At 40.6% G+C, this 20,735-nt stretch overlaps 1 protein-coding gene and 1 pseudogene across 3 annotated transcripts in view; both read right to left on the bottom strand.

Moving 5' to 3' along the window:
* The window catches only part of ITGBL1 (integrin subunit beta like 1), a 196,086-nt gene extending 176,685 nt beyond the window's left edge, over positions 1–19,401 (bottom strand). For all 3 annotated transcript variants that reach the window (XM_008143959.3, XM_028148869.2, XM_054719922.1), the window contains exons 1-2: positions 19,236–19,401; positions 18,121–18,338 (exon numbers count right to left, since the gene is read on the bottom strand). In XM_008143959.3, coding sequence (XP_008142181.1) covers positions 18,121–18,338; positions 19,236–19,333 — 316 coding nt within the window. In that variant the 5' untranslated portion in view covers positions 19,334–19,401. The remainder of the gene's footprint in view (positions 1–18,120; positions 18,339–19,235) is intronic.
* Positions 11,767–11,865, bottom strand: LOC114232407 (U6 spliceosomal RNA; annotated as a pseudogene).
* Positions 19,402–20,735: the final 1,334 nt, after the last annotated feature.

Here is a 20,735-nt window from a genome sequence, read left to right as displayed (position 1 = left end):
CATGGCTCAAAATTAGCTTGAGTGATTTGACAGGATCACAAGACCTGCCTTGGAACCATAAGTACTAGTATACATTTCTCTTGTAATATTTAATGTACTAAAATAATATGATAAACCTGGGCATTTTTACCCAATAAAGATACAGTAACAAAATATAAGATAGGTTATTAAAAACACTGGGAGTACCTGAGAGCAATAAAACAAATTCAAGGTTTAGAAAGACATATTATAAAGAAAATTTTATTATAAAGTACTGACCTTAAGAATATATTTAGGTAGTTCTTTACATATTTCTTGATTTTTTGGCCATTTGACTGATGCAATTTAGAAAGCATTAAAAAAAAATCTAGTATAGTCACGTTTTATGTGTAAAACTAACCTAAGTGGAATATGGCATACTGAGTGTGCCTATGTCCCTTACAGTGCTAAATAAACATGCATTGATTGAATAAATGAATAGTAATATAGTCATGGAGAATAGCAATTAGTATGAATAATTAAAATTATCATTACTTTATAATATTAAACATGACATTTAAATAGCTTATGAAGTTTTAAAGCTGCAAGTCTATTAAAATGTGAAACTAATGTTGCATATTTGCATTATTTACCATTTCTTCCCACTTCTCAAATAGTCTTTGTTATCCCACTAACCTAATCTCCTGTTTTTTTCTCAATATCTCATCCCAGACTTTAGCCCTCTTCACAGTCACATATTTCTGGCTCTGTTTAAAAGAGATTTGAATGTAAGTAAAATATATTGTATATATTGACCCACTGTAGTGATCACTTCTAGTTCTCTTCATATCTCTGTGTAGATCCAGATTTGTGTCTGGTATTAAACACTCAACTCGAGGTGAAATAATATCTCTTGTCAACTGAGCAGGGTGCTGTGTTAACAGGTATCTAAAGCTGTCACTGGCCACCATGTGAAACCTGGAAATGGGGCTATCCCAGGGGTAGCAGAGCCCACATTAATATCCTGGTGGCATCCTTTGAGCCCTAAATTGAGTTGCACCTAAAGATTTAGTCCTAGACCACTAATGCTCAAGAATTTTTAAATTTATCTTTATTGTTGAAAGTACTAAATTTATCTTTATTGTTGAAAGTACTAAATTTATCTTTATTGTTGAAAGTACTATGCATCAGAACAACCCAGAGGGTTTATTAAAACAGATGGCTGAGCCTCACAGTCAGACTTTCTGGTTCAGTAAATCTGGGTTGGGGCCTCAGAATTTGCATTTCTAACAAGTCCCCAATTGATGCTGGCTCAAGAACCACATTTTGGAAATCACTGGCCTATTTCAATTAAGTGGGCCAATAAATAGTGATTTTTTTTGTCTTTCACATGTTTGGGTTGGGTTTTCTATTACTTGGACCCCCAAAAATGTCCTACCCAATATACCTAAGTATCCAAAAGACACCTACTCCCAAATAAGCATGAATTACTGCATCATATTTAGTGCTTGTAGATTTAAAAGTATAGGAAGGGAAGTCATGAGGAAATTATTACACAGAATAGACTTCATAGTATATTTAGGGTTTTTTCATACTTCATGATATACTAAAATTAAATTCATAGCATCTTGTAATGAAATATTAGAGGTACACACAAAAATTTTAAAACTAATACCTAGATTTCTTTTCCATAGAAAATGATGTAAGCTTCTGATATTTCCATAAGGAATTTAATTGCTGATGACTTAAAATTGAAGCTATTTTTACATAAGGAATATAATTCAGACAGATATTGTTTTATTTTGAGTACAGTAAAATAACACTATACGCAAGAGTTGTAACTACTGTTTGCCATACAACCTATAATTTCACTTCTCATTCATCTTTCAAAATCCTAAAAAAAAATTTAAAAAAAAATGGTTACATATATCTACTAGTAAAGAGTCAAAGTGTCCTAGACATCCACAAATAAAAATAGGTATTTAAATAACTAAAAACTTATCTAGATGTAATATTTGAGAGAAAATGAGTTGGGATCAGGGGTCATTAACTTCTTAAAATCTTCTCAGCTCCTAGGTAGGACATGCTCATTATGTGACAAATTGGCAATCTTTGGGAATTGATATATTTTTTGGCCACCACTTGCCACCTTCAGAGGGCTGTATTATGAACAATTGCTCCTCATCCCTTTGCTCTCAAAAACACTGCCCTCTCAACTTCCTATTTCTAACCCCAAAATAGCTTCCTCCAATCTCTCAAGTGGGAGATATTTGAATGAGGAAAGGTACCTGTACTTAGCCCCAGAGTAGAGCAAGATTTCTTTATATATGCAAAGATTTAACCCTTTAATTTCAAATGATAAATAGGCCCAGGACTCTGGGGAGGGGGTGGGAGGTTGCAGGATTCAGACTCTTTGAAAGCCAGAATGACCATAATAGTTTACATTTACCAATTAAATCTTGCCGCCACCTCCCCAGTACGATTTCCTACCTCTGTCATTTTCATCATATAACAATGTAGTTAACATCATTCTTTCCCTTTTCTTTCTATGAACAATATCATTCATAACATTATTAGTGTTTACTCTTGGCTATTAAAATAACTTTCTCATTGTTCCCTCCATTTAAAGACTTTTCTCTTTCCACTTATCCTAAGATCAATGTCCCTGAAACTTCTGTCTGGAAAAGGAAATTACCCACTCACCATTGCCTGCCAAGGACTGTCCAGTCATTTTTTTTGTACTGAAAGGCTCTCTATGAGCTGTTCCCACCTATCTTTGCAGGCTTCTTTTGGATAACCTCTCAGAAAAAATCCATTGACGTAAACAAGCAAGTCTACTACCCATTGTGTTTTACCTTCAAATTTTGCTTATTTTTGCCCTCTAACTGGAATGCCAGTACTCTCCCACCCACTAGTCAATATCTTACTCATCTTCAAAACAGCTCAAACTCCCCATGTGTGAGGCACTTTGTACCTCTTTAATAATTCAGTATACTATAATTTAAACCTACTACTACATTTCCCAAGGAAAATAGTCATATATTTTAATCTTTATAATCCCTACAGCTACCAATGCAGGGTCTGATCCACAACAATTGCTTAGTAAATAGATGGTGCTTGAATAAACAAATGACATAAAATTGTACACATACAACACAAATATGTACATCTCTTATTTTATATCTGTATATAAGTCTTTGGCTCTTCATATATAAGAAAACAGACCATTTTCAGAGTTTCAACTCTTAAAGATGGTGACTAATTTATACAACCTTTTTAACAATTATACACATATTTTTGTCAAAAATATTTATAGTCATATGAGCTTCCAATAAAACTACTTTAAATTTCAAAACTAATCAAACATTATGAAAAATTATTCCCTGAAGGACCTACAGTCTCTCATTAGACACAGGAAATACATTCTGCATTCAGTTAATTAACTACCTAACAGTGTTGTCAATTAGTTTACACTAGTTGGCTAGCTAATTGTTGACAGCTCACACAATTTAAAACTCTTTACATTCTCCTTTATTCTTAAGTAAATTAAATTCTATATTTTTAATTTGAAAAAGAGAAATCTAAATAATATGAAATATGTTGAATGATTCCTATGCGTTTTAAAGGTTCACAGAAGATAAAAGGAATTTCAAAAATAACTTATTGAAGGAATCAAACATATGCTACATAAAATATTCTTTTAAAAATGTTTACTGATTTTTTTTGAGACAGAGAGAAACATTTATGGGCCACCTCTTCTGGATTAGGGATTGAACCTGCAACCTGGGTGTGTGCCTTGACCAGGAATCAAACCTGCCAACTTTTGGTGTACAGGATGATGCTCTAATCAACTGACCCACACGTGCCAGAGTCATAAAATATTTTTTTAAATTAACATCAGAAGAAGCATAAAGGAAAAGAACCAACTGAAGCACAGAGTTACCAGACACAACAGATAAAAGGGCTTTAGGAAATCCTCATACATCAATAATTACCATAAAATATTTTTTTAAGGTAGAAAAAAAGTGAAAATTAAAGACAGTAATTTAACTAATGATAGATAATGGCTTACTGAATGTTCATATGAAAACAGAAATTATTGAACCTTTCTCATTGACATGTATCAATAATTTGGTTTTGACCAAACCAGTTTTATGGAATTTGGCACACACATTTATACAAAGATCAGTTGGACGATGCCATAAAATGACATATTGAGTAAATTTAAGTACAGTGGAAATGAACACTTCCCCTTTGACCCTTAGGACATTAAGTCTATATTTAAGGGATTCATTTTCATGAGATTGAGATAAATTCCCTCATTGTATATTAGCTATGGATATATTTTTGCTTTTTAGTTTTCTTGCCCCCTCATAAAGATCCCCAGGATGCCAATATAATTTTCTATGTAATTAATTTAGTTACACTTAAAAACAAAACATACTTACCTCCAAAATAAATTTAAGTGGCGGTCAGATATTCACAATCACATCAATCAACTAATTCCACTGAGAAGCCACCATATTTGAAGCCTATGTTAAATCCTGTGGTTGATAGAAGTATTGCTGTCAACAACTTGACTCCCTCCAGCCATGCCATCTTGCAAAGCACAGGAGAAGGCACAGCATAGATACCGGTGTTGGCCATGTGGCTCCTTTTGCTTAATGGTATGTGGTTATAAAGTACAGCTACACAAAGCCTTAGGAACTATCCAGCATTTTCTCTCACCCTCCAGTGTGACTGTGAACTGTCATGATATAAGCCTACCCCGAAGAGCATAAGGATAATGTGGACCAGACCTGAGCCCCACCTGCAATCCAGCCTTGCCCAGCGGAGTTGTAGCTGAACTGCACACCCCAGGATAAGACATAACTATTAGTTTTGGTTCTTTTCGATAAGCCACCGAATTTTGGGCTGGTTTGTAATGGAGCATTCTTATATCAACAACCATAAAACCCTAAGCCAGAGTATTAGATAAAAATTCATGCCTGCCTTTGAGAAGTACAGAATTGTAGTTATATGGAAATAGCCTAATAATATCTATAACAAAAGTAAGGTTATTTTTGTTACACAGGGATTTTCCTGAGCCCTTATTCTCACAATAACACAGAGATGGGGAAACAGAGGCACAAGGAAGTTCATTAACTTCCCAAGATCATATAGTTCGTAATGGGCAGAGTCAATTTTTGAACCCTCAGAATTCTTCCCTTTGAATTATTCTCACTAACCTGCCTCTCGCACTTCCACATTTGGAAAAACACACACATTTAATTATTGTGTATTAATACTGCATATGTTAACTCAAAATTGCAGAAAAGGAATTCAAATGTTCTTGGGCACTGTGCTAAATATAAGAGTGACTGCATAGCTTTTGATGTCAAACAAAATGTGATCATAAATGTTCCATTAATCTTTCTCAGGCTCAGGTCTTTATCTTTAAAATGGCAAGATGACCTAACCAATAGGTTGACTGTGAGAATTTAATACCACACAAGAAGTATACAGCAAATCCTAAATAAATGTTAACTGTATTATCATTACCATATTTCAATTTCATAATAACAATATGAGATACATTATTATAATTAAACAACTTTTAACTGTATTCCAAGGAATTTTTTCCTAGACCTTGCTATTCTCCTCCAAATACCCCATAATTATTATTTACTAATTTTTCTTCAAACACATGCTGGTTTGACTAGTTAACTTGTCTATGGAAAGAGTAGCAAATAGTATAATTTTTGATACCTACACACTCAAGGTACAAATTTCAATATGCACATAAATATTATTTTATTGTACTATAATAGATTGTGCAGATAGTTGGGAATTAAACACCAAACCCACTCTATGCAATATTAATACCTATTCTTACAATACTAGGCACACATTGAGCACTCATCCTACATAATAAAAAGGCAATATGCAAATTGCATCACTCCGCTACACCCACGATTGGGCCGGCTGGAGGTGCGGGGGGCGGGACTCAGGGTGGCCGATTGGCTGGCAGTAGGAGCGGGGGGCGGGGACTTGTGAGTCCCCCTTCCCCGTTCCTTCCACAGGCCTAAAAGGCTGGCGCTGCGGGAGGACCCATCTGGGAACATCCCCGTCTCCAAACGCCCCAAGGCCAGCAGCCAGCCCCACCATGGGCCCCAGGCTCGAGGCTTGCAGGGACCCTGGGCAGCATGCAGCAGTGGCCGCCAGGGTCTCGGCAAACTCAGGAGGCCAGCAGCAGCCCCTGGTCCTGGGCACCTGGCTGGGGGCGTGGCCCCAAACCGCCACTTTGTGCAGAAGCCTTTGCAAGCGGCTTGGGGAGGCCAGCAGCCAGCCTGACCATGGACCTCAGGCTCGGGGCTTGCAGGGACCCCAGGCAGCACACAGCAGTGGCCGCCAGGGTCTCGGCACACCCCGGAGGCCAGCGGCAGCCCCCGGTCCTGGGCGCCTGGCTGGGGGCGTGGCCCCAAACCACTTGCAAAGGCTCCTGCACAAAGCGGCGGTTTGGGGCCACGCCCCCAGCCAGGCGCTCAGGCTCGGGGCTTGCAGGGACCCCGGGCAGCACACAGCAGTGGCCGCCAGGGTCTTGGCACACCCCAGAGGCCAGCGGCAGCCCCTGGTCCTGGGCGCCTGGCTGGGGGCGTGGCCCCAAACTGCTGCTTTGTGCAGGAGCCTTTGCAAGCCGCTGGGGGCAGGGTGGAACATCCCCACGTCTCTATGACGCGGGGATTTTCCACCCGCCAGGTTGCTTGGCACCTACACCCATAGGCTCTGAGTGGCCAGGGGGCGTTCTGGGACCCCTGCTGCTCAGGACCTAAGCACAGGCCTATAGGCTAGGAGCGGCCTGGGTTGGGAGGATGTTTCCTGGACCCAGGCCGCTCAGCGCCCACATATGCAAATTAGCCGCCATCTTGTTCGCTCTGATTGGCTGTGGGCATAGCGGAGGTGCGGTCAATTTGCATGTTTCTCTATTATAAGGTAGGATTCTTGCTGAATTTAATAACTGAGGTTCAGAGAAGTCAAGTGACTTGCTCAAAGTCACAGAATAAGTAATTTTAGTGGAGATAGAACAGTTTGTTTTTCTTTCCAATTCCTAAGCACTATTTAGAGCTCTCTGCCTCTGCATTTCCATCTTATCCAAACCTGCTCACTTAGCTTTCTCAAAGGGAAGATTACTAAATTCAATAAAGATTATATTAATAACAGATCAGGGCATTGCCACTCATGATTCTTAGAATCCTACATCTGACAAAGTAGCAGGAATGACATTTGGAAGCAGTAGAATCTCAGGAATCCCAAGCAGATTGATGAGTGACATTTGTAGGATGTCCCCACAAGCCTTCATGTCACAACCTAAAGATTGACACACTCATTTTCAAAGTACAAAGTAAACTCTCATGATGATCCAATCAAAGTTGTTCAATTTTATATAGATACCTTTCTTCCCTCACCATGCATTTCTGTTCATTCGCATCTCTTTGTTCTCAAAAAGGCTATACATATTAAAATTCCCATGTATTTGAATTTTAAGATTTCATATTACAAATAGTTTGATTTCATAAGTGCAAAAGATAATATCTAATGTGATCTAGTCAAAATAGCCAAATATGTAATACACAAAATAACACTAGTTAATATCCATGAAATAACAAATGCATATATTCAACTCTCCTATCTATCTTTTCTTTCATTTCTATAGACAAAGAAAACCAAAGTTCATGAAAGAATTTCTCCCATTGCTGACGCCAGAGAATCCTTATTTGGATAATAGTTGGTGCTAAATGCAGTCACTCTAAGAATTTCAATTACAGCTAAGAAAAATGCTCTTTGTTGGTATGAAAAGTAATGTAAGTGATTTTTGTTACCTGAATTTCATTTGATGCTAAATGAAGGTGTTCTGCTCACTATTTGAGCTTCGATGTGTACTTCTCTGACATAAGACAGAAATGAGGGTCCAAATCTGCTTTTCCATGGAAAAAATGTCAACAGAATATATATTTTTAAATGTAAAAATGAGGTTTCTACAATTGTTATCATTTTAGAACTTCAAATTTATGAAAACATTTACCTAAGTATGTGGTTTCAGAACAACTTTAATGTGCTTGAAGAGTAGCCATCTAATGATTTCTTCTCAATTACATAGTATGATAGTTGGAGAATAATAATTTTGACTACCTCTTAAAAGATACATAAGAATTGAATGAAGTCATATGTACAAAAATATTTTCTAGCAAAGCATACTCAAATATAAGTAGATGATTTCCCATTATTCTTTTGCATTACTAATGCAGCATTAACTTTAAGTTTCAAATCCATGCAAGCAGCAATTGAGAGAAGTCTATCCAGTACATAGCTAATAGATCAAACATTTTCTTTCTTAAAACAAATGAATTATTTCCATGTCAAGATTGCTCTTGGAGTTTACATAACTAATGGTGTTGACCAAGAAAGTAAGGAAAAAAAAGTCTGTTAACTGGTCTTTTGTGTTTTGAAGAGGAAAATAATTAAATGGCCAAGTCACTTTGTTTAGAAAAAATAATTAGTTTTGTTTAACTATTTTGAACAGCAGAAAATGATAGTTCTGAAAGAGCAGTAGTGACCAATTGGGAAATACATTTACCATGTTTTGACTTCTAATTTTGCTCCTTACCACCCCAATTGACTCACAAATTTACAGTTAATGCCTTGCCATATGAGTTTTTAAGCAATACCAAAACTCATGGACCTTTTTAAAAAAATATTTTTAGCCTGCCATTCCCTAAGAAGAATGTGGATACAATAATAAAACAGGAAAACAGAGTGGTTAACTATCCACTTGGAATAATTACGTATTTGAACTAGTCTATGCACAATTAGGATGATAGGTCTCTTGGCATAGAAAATTATCTTACCCCCAAGTTATGCCTGGGGTGACACAAGGTCAAACCAGTGAGCATCTTTATAAAAGGTCTTATTTTTTTGCTCCTTTATAAAGCCGTCATTCTTCTACCCAGGCTTAACTAAGATTATTTAGAGCAGACAGAAGAATGAGTTCTATTACGAAATATAGTTTCTTATTTGCCAGGAAATATGATCTTTGAAAAGACAAAGCATTCTTTTCCAAAGAAAATGAGATTTGCAACCTTCTTGCAGCTCTCTATTCTTATCAATTTAAGAGTTAATGGAAATATCTTGAGAATTTACCTGTGTAAAGGCCTGAAAATGCCATGGAAAATCCCTCTGGTACTCTTGGCACCAGCAATACTACACTTCTCCCCTTCTCAGATGTGACTCTTGACCTTGAATCCCACACCAGGCTTGGAATCTAAATTTTCCTAAAGAAAAAGGCTTCAGATATCCCAGTTCACCTCATCTGAGGTTTCCCTTTGCTGAGATCAGCAATGTTTGAAGACACTTTTATTAACACATCTATTGGCTGGTGACTCCCTTCCTTCCTCCTTTGTGCCTTCGAACCCAACCTCCTCTGGTGGAAATGTCTGCACGTAGTTGCAAGAGCCAGACCTGTGTGCATGTATCTGTAGAAATGGGTGTGTACAATGTTAAATTGGCATTTGAAAATACTTTTTAAAGTCCTCCTATATATATATTAAAAAAGTAACAAAAACCAGAATGTTCAGTAATACTCAGTTTAACAAAATAATACATTCATACTATAAAACATCGTATGCCTATTAAAATTCCTAACTATACATATCATTAAATGAGAATTAAGGCCATGATATATTCTTAAAGGAAAATGCAAGAGAGAGAGAAACATAGCTGTGTGTATGTGTGTATATGTATGTGTGTGTTTAACATACATCCTATATAATGAAAGCCTAATATGCTAAGTGTCTGTTCATCCAGTCATCTGTTCAACCAATCAAAGCATAATATGCTAATTATTAGTATATGCTAATTATTAGTATATGCTAAGGCTGCTCAACTGCTCTCTCTGACGTGCATTGACTACCAAGAGACAGACGCTCCGACTGGTAGGTTAGCTTGCTGCTAGGGTCCAGCCGATCAGGACTAAGCAAGACTGGCTGGACATGCCCTGGAACCCTCCTGCAGTCCCTCCACAGCTGGCCAACCTCCCACATCCTTCTCTGGCCCCAATCGTGCACTGGTGGGGTCCCTCAGCCTAGCCTGTGCCCTCTCGCAATCTGGGACCCCTCGGGGGATGTCAGAGAGCCAGTTTCAGCCCTATCCTACAGACTAGGCCGAGGGACCCCACTGGTGCATGAACGAATTCATGCACCGGGCCTCTAATATTTATATAACTATGAGGTACAGGGCCCTGGCCGATGCGGCTCAGTTGATTAAGCGTTACCCTGGGCACCATAAGTCATCATTCAATTCCTGGTCAGGGCACAGGCCCAGGTTTCAGGCTCGGTCCCCAGTAGGGGGCGTGCAGAAGGCAGCCATCAATGCTTCTCTCTCTCCTCCCTTCCTCCCTCTCTAAAATCAATACAAATAAAATTAAAAAAAAATAGGTCCAGGGAATATACGCCCATCACTGTTCACTTAGTTACTTGTAGTACATTTAAAGCATAGATGTTTTCCCTTTTTTCTTAGAATAATCCTCTTAGAGATTCTAGGTTTACTAGTAATAACAACACAGTCATAATTGTTACCATTTAGAATGATGATTATGTGTGAATTATTTTATTAAATGCTTCATTTATCATTTAAACTTTACAATAACCCTCCCCAGGGTGTTAATTATACCCCATTGTAGAGATGAACAAACATAGTCTTGAGGAGTTTATCCAAACTGCTGAAGTCTAAATATCAGGTAAACTGGTGTGAAGCCCAGCCCTATAGGTCTCAGGAACTCAAGCTCTCAGTCACTACGCATACTCTACTCTTGCTTTATTTTAATAGTTTTGAACTTCTTGAATAAAACCATTGCTTCAAATAGGTTTACACTTAGCTGCCAATGACAGAAACCCCAAAATGACAGGGGCAAACAAGATAAAAGTTTTATTATTCTTACGTGCAAAAGCAATCCAGAGGCAAGCTGTCCAGGACTGGCATGGCAAGCTCCCCGGTGTCTCCCAAAAGCCAGATTCCTGTTTTGTGGCTAAGCCATCCTCACAGGTGGTCACCTTATTCATCTCTTGATTCAAAGGACTGCTGAACTCCAGGTGGAGAAAGGTGCACAGGCAAAACAAATACCTCTGCAAGTCAGCTCCGTCCGTTTACATCTTTTTGGCCAGGATATTATTCCATGTCCATATTTAGCTTTAAGAACGGGGAAGGGTCTGGCCTGTGTTGCTCAATGGTTGAGCGTCGACCCATGAACGAGGAGATAGAACTTAGGAAAATGTCTTGTCTCACTTCATAACTCCTCAGACAGGAAATTCTTCAGACAAAAGGGCTATATCTGGGATCTCTGTTTCTATGGCATTGATTACCCACCTCCAAACCCTGAGCAGCATGAGTCACTGGTTCGATTTAACATCTGTGTCTGAGGCCCAAAGAGCTGAGCAGTTGTTTTTTGTTTGTTTGTTTGTTTGTTTGTTTGTTTTGGGAGGGGGCGTTATGATTACAAGAGACATGGGATGTCACTTTTAGCAACATGTCTCCAAATATATTGAATTTTGAGAACCCTATGAAGGAGGTTTATGCTTTGCAAATTTAAAACCTGTAACACTAATAATTTTGTTCCCATATGCTCCTCTTTCTTTCTGCGGAAATTTTACTAAAAAAATAACTGCTGAACTTGTCACAGTGACACTATTTGACCTAAGTACCATCATATTATAAATATGCTTCTTAGATTATCAAAGTGTGGGAATGGCCTGGCTCAAAGCCAATGTATTTTTTTTTTTAAATATGGAACGCTTCACGAATTTGCGTGTCATCCTTGCGCAGGGGCCATGCTAATCTCTGTATCAATTTTAGTATATGTGCTGCCGAAGCAAGCAACAAAGCCAATGTATTTTGGTCTCTGTGGTGGAGCTGCAGAGTGGTGTGCCCAGAAAGCAGTGCAGCTGAGAGAAAGTGGTGTGCAGGTCTGGCACTTTCCTGAAGATGGAAACCTTTAAATTTTATGTGTCACTTGGCGTAAGACAAGGTACACTTATCCAAAATGGATGAACCTAGGGAGGGTGGAGCGCAAACAAGAGGACTGCATTAAGTGGGTGAGTGAGCTAGTAGTGGGGGACTCCTGAATGCGTTCTCCAAAAATACAGGAGCCCTGGCCTGGTGGCTCAGTTGATTGGAGTGTCATCCCATACACCAAAAGGTGTGCAGGTTCAGTCCCTAGTTGGAGCCCTTATGGAAGGCAACCAAGCAATGTTTCTCTCTTAAATTGATATTTCTCTCTCTCTGTACTATCCTCTCACTCTAAAAATAAAACAACAACAACAACACACACACACACACACACACACACACACACACACATCCTTGGATGAGAATTAAAAAATAAATAAATAGAAACTACAGGAGATATTAGGACCATGATGAAAATACTTAGTACAAGAAAGGGGGCAATCAGAGTCTGTCTGTTCAATACATTCCTTTACTGGAGAGGGTGTTAAGGAGCAGGTTTCAAAGTGTTTAAAATTCATCATAATTCAAACCTTATTCTCTCTCAGTTGGATTACAATATAAGTGGCATCTAAATGGAGTTCCTCCCCTCGAGTGTCTACCCCAATTTGCTGTGCCCTCAGGCACCACATTACCTGTCATGAGTTTGAGCACTAACCACGGTTCCCATGTTCATCCACTTCATGGCTCCCATAAGCTGTTTACCTGAGCACAAACTTCACATCCAGGTTCAAAGTCCTCCACAATATATCCATCGATAACTCTCAATATATCTTCTATTTTCCCCACAGCCCTGGATCCAGCCAAGCCAAACCTAGAATCCGTCCCTATTCCCCAAACACACCTACATACTTTTCTGCCTCTATGCCTTTGCTTGAACTTTTCTTCACTCAGAATTCCTACGGTCCACCTTCTGGACTAAAAACCTTCCTAAACTTAAAGATGTATGTGCTACCACATTCTCCTGAATGTCTAACCACAATACCACAACATTTAATTTCTGCCTTAAAGGAATCCTCAAAAAATTGTGTAGAAATTATATTCTGCGTTGAATTATAGGTATTTGGTATTCCTCTTGATCTCCCTACTTAATGGGAAGCTCTCCTCAACTTTCTGTCCCCCTTCAATAGCAAACAGAGATATATAGCACATCAAAAGTGTTTGCTAAATTCAGTTAGCTCTTCCCTGTTATTAAAACTGAAACTAGTTTTTAAAAATATATATCCTTTTTTAAAAAAATATATATATTCTTATTGATTTCAGAGAAGAAGGGAGAGGGATAGAGAGATACATCCATGATGAGAGAGAATCATTGATCAGTTGCCTCCTGCATCAAGCCCACAATCCAGGCATGTGCCCTGATTGGGAATTGAATCATGACCTTATGGTTCATAGGTTGATGCTCAACCACTTAGCCATGCCAGCTGGGCGAAACTGAAACTCTTTTAAGTGATATATATATATATATATATATATATATATATATATATATATATAGACACACACACACACACACAGGGGGTATGGCAAAAGTAGGTTTACATTTGTTAGTATGGAAAATAATACAATAATCCTATATAATAAAGAGGTAATACGCAAATTGACCCTCACACCCTCACAAATGGCTGCCCCTATGTCATCACAAGATGGCCTCCCCCACGTTGTCACAAGATGACCAGCAGGGGAGGGCAGTTGGGGATGACCCAGGCCTGCAGGGGAGTGCAGTTGGGGGCAATCGGGCTGGCCAGGGAGGGCAGTTGGGGGCAATTGGGCTGGCAGGGGAGGGCAGTTGGGGATGATCAGGCCAGCAGGGGAGCAGTTAGGGGGCGATCAGGATGGCAGGCAGAAGTGGTTAGGAGCCAGCAGTTCTGGATTGTGAGAGGGATGTCTGACTGCTGGTTTAGGCCCGATCCCACAGGGGTCCCAGATTGGAGAGGGTGCAGGACATCCCCCGAGGGGTCTCAGATTGGGCTGAGGGACACACCCCCCCAGTGCACGAATTTTATGCACCGGGCCTCTAGTTAAAAAATAATATAATAATAAATTGTTTAACATACAACTGTAGATCTACTTATATTAAAAGTGATTAGAAAAGATTTTTTAAGAAACCAATTATTTTACTTAAGTGTAATCATAGCTGTTGGGGGTTTCTAGGGATACCTTGAAATATTAACTGAAAGGTTTTCTTTATGTAACCAAACATTTTACTATTCTTCAAGACATACTTCACCAAAATTAGGTTACTCCTTATTAGAATATAACACGCACATGACCAATCATTGGGCCAGGCTTCATGCTATTGAAGTCTAAGGAAGATGCATGGGCCAGGAACAACTGGATACTGGAAGAAATAGACCACTTGTGATCTTGTAAATGCAATTACTTTCAACCAGCTCAAACTAAAATAACTACATTTCTTGTGATTCACAGTATTAGAATCCCAATGGACCTAACTTTAAAAGGGCATGGTGTATCTCATACAGCTGCTGTGAGACTGGGCCAAAATAGCTATCCTTGCTCGACCTTTTGAGTTTTGGATCAATAACAACAGGACCAGACTACACTAAGAAAACTAAATTGCCTTCACTGAGTCAAATGCCCAACAAATACAAAGCCAAGCCATCTATCTATCTATCTATCTATCCATCCATCCATCCATCCATCCATCCATCCATCCATCCATCTGTCCATCCATCTACCTATCTACTGAGCCAAACCAGCTAGGGCAGCAGGTTGTCTTTTATGTTTTACTAGAGGCCTGGTGCACAAAATTTGTGCACTAGGGTCGGGGGGTCCCTAAGCCTGGCCTGCGCCCTCTCACAGTCTGGGACCCCTTGGGGGATGTTCTCCTGCTGGCTTAGACCCAATCCCCAGGCCTAAGCCGGCAGGTGGACATCCCTCTCGCAGTCCGGGATCCCTCTTGCAGTCCGGGACACCTTGCTCCCGCCACCATCACTGGGCTCACCAGCTGTGAGCCCTGCTTCTGGCTGAGCAGTGCTCCCCTTGTGGGAGCACAATGACCACCAGGGGGGCAGCTCCTGTGTTGAGTGTCTGCTCCCTGGTGGTCAGTGCACGTCATAGCGACCGGTTGTTCCAACAGTCATTCTGCTGTTCGGTTGATTTGCATATTAGCGTTTTATTAGATAGGATGGGCATTTGGGCCTTCACCTCTAGAATAAGCCCTTGTAGGTACTTCCTGGCAATAGAGTAGCTTCCAGAGACCTCTCCAACCTCGTGAAGAAAATAAAAGTCTGCTCTGGTAGTGTATCTTAGAGTGGTTAACACTTTGGCCTCTGGAGGAAATTTTACAGGATTTAAATCAGCTATGAGTACTTGGGCAGTTAGTTAAACTTGATTTCATTGTCTGTAAAATGGGATAATAGCAGTACTTATATTACATAATTGTTGTGAGGTTTACAATATGTAAAACACATAGAACAGTGTTTTGTGCAAAGTTAGTGCTCAATACATATTACTATGTGTATATGTATAAAACATAATATTATTACAGCAATGCATAACATATATTTTAAAAAAAGACAACCTGCTATGTTTCAATGTTACTAGCTATAATATTGGAACTACTTCTTTTTCATTTTAATATATTTTTATTGATTTCAGAGAGGAAGGGAGAGGGAGAGATAGAAACATCAATAATGAGAGAGATCATTGATTGGCTGCCTCCAGTACATCCCCTACTGGGGATTGAGCCCACAACCCAGGCATGTGCCCTTGACTGGAATCGAACTTGGGACCCTTCAGTCCACAGGCTAACACTCTACCCACTGAGCAAACCGGCTAGGGGGGAAACAATTGAAGATGAAATTGAGAAGCTAAATTTAAAGCAAAGAACAAGTGGGCAAGCTGGCAAGGCAGTCCTATGGTCTGTATGTAAGGATTTCCTCCTTGGACCAGGCAAAGATAAAAGCATTTGCAGGGGCAGATTCTGCACCAGGCCCTGTAGCACAGGCCTCAAAGGGCGTCAGTCAGAGTGATGAGAATGGAAAATGAGCAGTTATTTCACTCGACCTTGAAATGAAGAGACATAGACTGCCTTCTACAGGAATGAACATACAAGCAAAGCCATGGGTGACTCAGTTACTGCATTTTATACCAGGGAGGAAGGAATGCAGTGACTAAGATGTTATGGTTAAACAACAAATCACTTTCCATGGAAGATAAATAAGAACACAGTATACCACAGAGTTCTGTCTGCATAATTTTAAAGACAGGAACCAGAGAAGCTTCTTCTGGTTTTAGCTGATGATCTGATGACTAGTTCACTGGTTGAAGACTGCATCTTGCTTTTTCTTTTTCAATGAAAGAACAATAGAAAATGTCCTTTAAAAAATGTATTCAGAACTCATGATATTGAAGAGGCCTTGCCAGAGGCAATAAAATCCAGAAAAGCAGGGTAGAAGTTGAATTTGGAATGAAATATTAGACAATACTTAGCTTTCATTCCAAAGCTAAGTATTGAAGCTTATGGGAGTGATGAAGTTAAAATAACAAGCTGTGGCATTCACTATTTTTAAAGGATTGAGCTACAGCCTTCCTAGCGTAAACAAATCACATAGAAGCACCTGTGCCCATCTGAATTACTTCTATGACTATTTTTTCCACTGCCAAGCAGCCTGCATATTAAGTATTCCCTCTATGCTCTCCTGGGCCCAGGTGCCAAGAAAAAAGCATTTTGCTATAAACATATTTTTGATCTCTGTATGTTAGCATTGGACTCTATTCTTAGACATATTGTGGGTAAATAAGTTGTGATTTTTTTCCCCTACAAATATGCCAAACCCTGGTTGGAATGCATTGTGTTGTCCTTATACTAACGGAGTGCCTGTATCATTCACAATGACCTAATTGAGGTTCTTGGCCTTAAGTAAATGGCATATTTAGGTGAAACTGGTAGAGGGTGGAGTGTTCTCTATAAATACCTTGACCCTTTCCAAAATCAGGGCCCAAATCACTTAAAAATGTGCAAGGTGCCCAGCCGGTATGGCTCAGTAGTTGAGCATCGACCTATGAACCAGGAAGTCACAATTCAATTCCTGGTCAGGGCACGTGCCAGGGTTGCAGGCTCAATCTCCAGTGTAGAGTTTGCAGGAGGCAGCCGATCAATGATTCACTCTCATCATTGATGTTTCTGTTTCTCCCTCACTCCTCCTCTCTGAATCAATAAAAATATATTTTTAAAAAATGTGCAAGGTAATGAATTTATTTTCACTCCACCCTTACAAAATAACAAGTTTCATTGCAGCTAAAAATTTCAAGCAGCTAAAACAGTACAAAAGCAGTCGCTTCTAAGTAAATATGGACGACTTATGTTTTCCTTGTCACAGTTCCTGATATGCACTTATATCTGTGAAATATATCCTAAGTATGAGAGGGCAAATCAGAGTTCAAAGACACCGCCTGCCCCTCCCTGGAATTTAGGAAAATAGTATTTCCCTGTATTGCCCTAGTAAAAATAAAACTCAGGCTTATGTTCTGCAAATATTATGATTAACATTAGTGGGGAACCCAGCAAAAGAACTCCATTTGTGAGGAAGTTGGGAGGTTTATTCTGTAATACGAAACTAAAATAGAGACAAGTGACATCAGACTGTCGGGCCTCAGAGGGAGGGTAGGAGAGGGTGGGTGTAAAGGGGAGAGATCAACCAAAGGACTTGTGTGCAAGCATATGAGCCTAACCAGCGGTTAACGACAACAGGGGGGTGGGGGCATGTGTGGGGTGGGGTGTAGGATGGGAATGGGGGGATGAGGACAAATATGTGATACCTTAATCAATAAAGAAATTAAAATAAATAAATAAAAAATAAATAAATAAATAAATAAATAAAATAGAGACAAGTGAGATAAGTAAATGAATGAGTTTTGCAAATATTATTTCCACTTAAGTTTGAATGTTAGGGTGGAGGACAGTATTATCATGCATAATTCCAGAATTGACTAACAAAAGAATGCATTTGGGATGGCAGTAACCTCCTTGAGGGCTGTGAGCAGAGGTCTGTCCCTACACTCCTCTGCCCCCTTCCCCTGGTGGGCAGCAACCCCAGAAGGAAGTGTTCCCTCGCTCCCGCGGGTGCTGGTGAGTCAGAGAGAGGAGACAGCGCCCTCCCTTACCTGCGCAGGTCTTCCCGTCGTAGGTCTCGCACACCCATTCGTGGCATTCACACAGGGGCCCGAAGTACACGCCCGGCTCGCTCACGTGACAGATGCAGACCCCGCAGTCGCACCGGCCCCGGCCGTGGCACAGAGCGCCCCCTGGGGGCTGCCCGGGCGCCCTGCACCGGCGCTCGGACTCGGCCCGGGACAGCCTGCACGTGGCACCTGGCCCGCTTCTGCATGGGCGACAAACCACAGCAGGGCCCTGGTCAAGCACAGGCACTGCTCCGACTGCTCCGAGCCCACGTTTCCTCCCAATGCCCACCCAGATGCAGACAGAACCCCAAGAGGCCCCACATTGCTCTGGGGGGCCAGGCTTCCTCTACAGAAGCCCTGGTATCCCAGGCAAGGGGCACCACCCATAAGCTATCACCTGAGAAATGACCATGACCCAAAAGGTCTAAGCGATGCCCTGCCCACCTAGGAACAGGACCATCTTCCGGTTGGATAGAGGTGACCCAGCCCTGCCCCTTGGAAGTTTGTACCCGAATCTTAGATGCACATTAAGATTAAATACAAAATAATCCAAAGTCTGACACTTAGCTGACTTTTCAGTTATTTTTGAAAAGTCCCATTATACTCCCTGATGGCCAGGGGCAGTTATTTTATGAAAAGGAAGAAATGAATATAGAGAAAGGGCTACACATGTTATGATAGCATAAGGCAAACAGCTTTTTAAAGTTGCATGAAGCAGTGCTTATAAACGATACTTTTTAGAAGCTTAGCCTTGCAATGTGCCTCACAGTCTCTTACAAATGTAATCCAAAATGTAAAACATTGCTACGCATAGATAGAACTGCCTTTAACCCATGGCAGAAATTCCTCCAGATATGTATTGGTGCAGGAGGAGATTATTTATTTATTCAGTGATTCCTTCCCCCCCCCCCCTCCCCCAAAGTACAAGCAAAAAGAACAGAAGAGAAGCCACGCACGGCATAGCGATAAAGAAAGGAACGGGAGCAGGTTGAAAACATTCATCCTGTGTCCAACTTCCGTAGCGCAGCCACCCTGCAGGCTTGAGCCCTGCCACGCAAAGCAGGGCAAGTCCGTCTTGAATAACAAACCAAACTTACCTCAGAGACGGCGAGAAGTTTTGAGGAACAGCTGACAGCCCCGCGAAGAGGAGGGAGCACGCCAGCAGCAAGAAGTTCCCGAAGCCTGCGGGACGCATGCTGAGCTCCCGGACTGTGGAGGCGAGCTGAGCTTCTGCAAGGAGGGGCTCACAGCGGGGGTGGGGTGGGGCGGAGGTGGAGGGGCGGGGGGCTGCAGGAGGGCGAGGTGCCACCAGCAGAAGGCAGGGCAGACGGACACACCGACACTCCGGCGCGCCGCAGGTCCCGGGCTCTGCCGGGAGCTGCAAAGTGCGTTGATGAGCCGCCGCCTGTGAAGATTTGGGCAGCAGCACCGCTCTGGGCGGGGTGCTGGTGCCAAACCCCTCAAGTGGAGAGTTTAGGCAGGAAAGTAATTAGAAACAGTTGTACAAGCAGATGGTTTATTTTGACATTAAAAAAAAAAAAAGAAATGTCTCTTCAAGTACAGGCCCCAGAAATATTTGACAGGATAATATTTGGGCTGGCTGATATTGAAGGGACAGATAAAATAATCCCCAAGAAGTGAGGGGGAGGGGGAGAAGGCAGAGGATGTCAGCCTGAGGACTTGGGTAAAGGAGTTATCCACCACATGTCTTTTAAGAAGATGCACTATTTGGGGCATGAGCTCTGAGGAACTAGCAAAACTGACAAACAAAACTTTTACTTGTACTTTTTCCCTTTGTTTTGAATTGTGGGTTTTTCATTTCTTAAGCCTTTGAAAAGTGTATCATGATTCTAGTTGTTCAAGCCAGTAGTTTATCACACCACATTTTTTCCTTGACTTGGACAGTTCAAATCATGGTTGTCCCAAATTCACCCCATTTTCCTCCATGAGTCAAGTATAAGGAAACAAGATAATGTCTAATTATAATATAAATTGCACTGAAAATTCATCCATGTCATTTATTAAGCACCTACTATGTGCCAGTCACTTAGTATATTTTATCTCTAATTGTGACAATAACCAAACACTTGTTTGCTCATTTAGCAAGCATGGATTTAGCATCTATTAGGTTCCGGCCTCTGTGCCAGATAGAGAGGACACAATTAAGGAAATTAAGGAGACATGGACCCTTCTCTTGATACCCTGTGGGTTAATAGACATTAATCAAAACAAACAGGCAAATATTAAAGGACAAAGGTTTGCAAATGCAATGAAAAAGTGCAGTGACTTCCAGATTATCTAGAGGCACCTGATCTAATCAATATGGTGGCATTTGAGCTAATGGATGAAGGATAAGTAGATGTTGGGTATAAATGGGGAAGAGGTGCAAGAGAGTAGGAAAGCATTTGTATTCTCATTTTAAAGATCAAGAAACTGAGGGCAAAGAATGGCCTCTTGTGCAAAAGTAACTGACGCTCTCAAAATCACACAAGAAGTTAAAGCGAGATTTCAGCTAAAATCTGTGGAACCTCAAACCCCACACACTACACACTGACCCCTAAATTGTGTGGTCATTGGGGAAAATTGCTGTGGAGGGT

The sequence above is a fragment of the Eptesicus fuscus genome, chromosome 8 (assembly GCF_027574615.1).
Source record: "Eptesicus fuscus isolate TK198812 chromosome 8, DD_ASM_mEF_20220401, whole genome shotgun sequence".
Lineage (NCBI taxonomy): Eukaryota > Metazoa > Chordata > Mammalia > Chiroptera > Vespertilionidae > Eptesicus > Eptesicus fuscus.
Note: the sequence above shows the minus strand (reverse complement) of the source record. Positions and strands in the feature narration are given on the sequence as shown.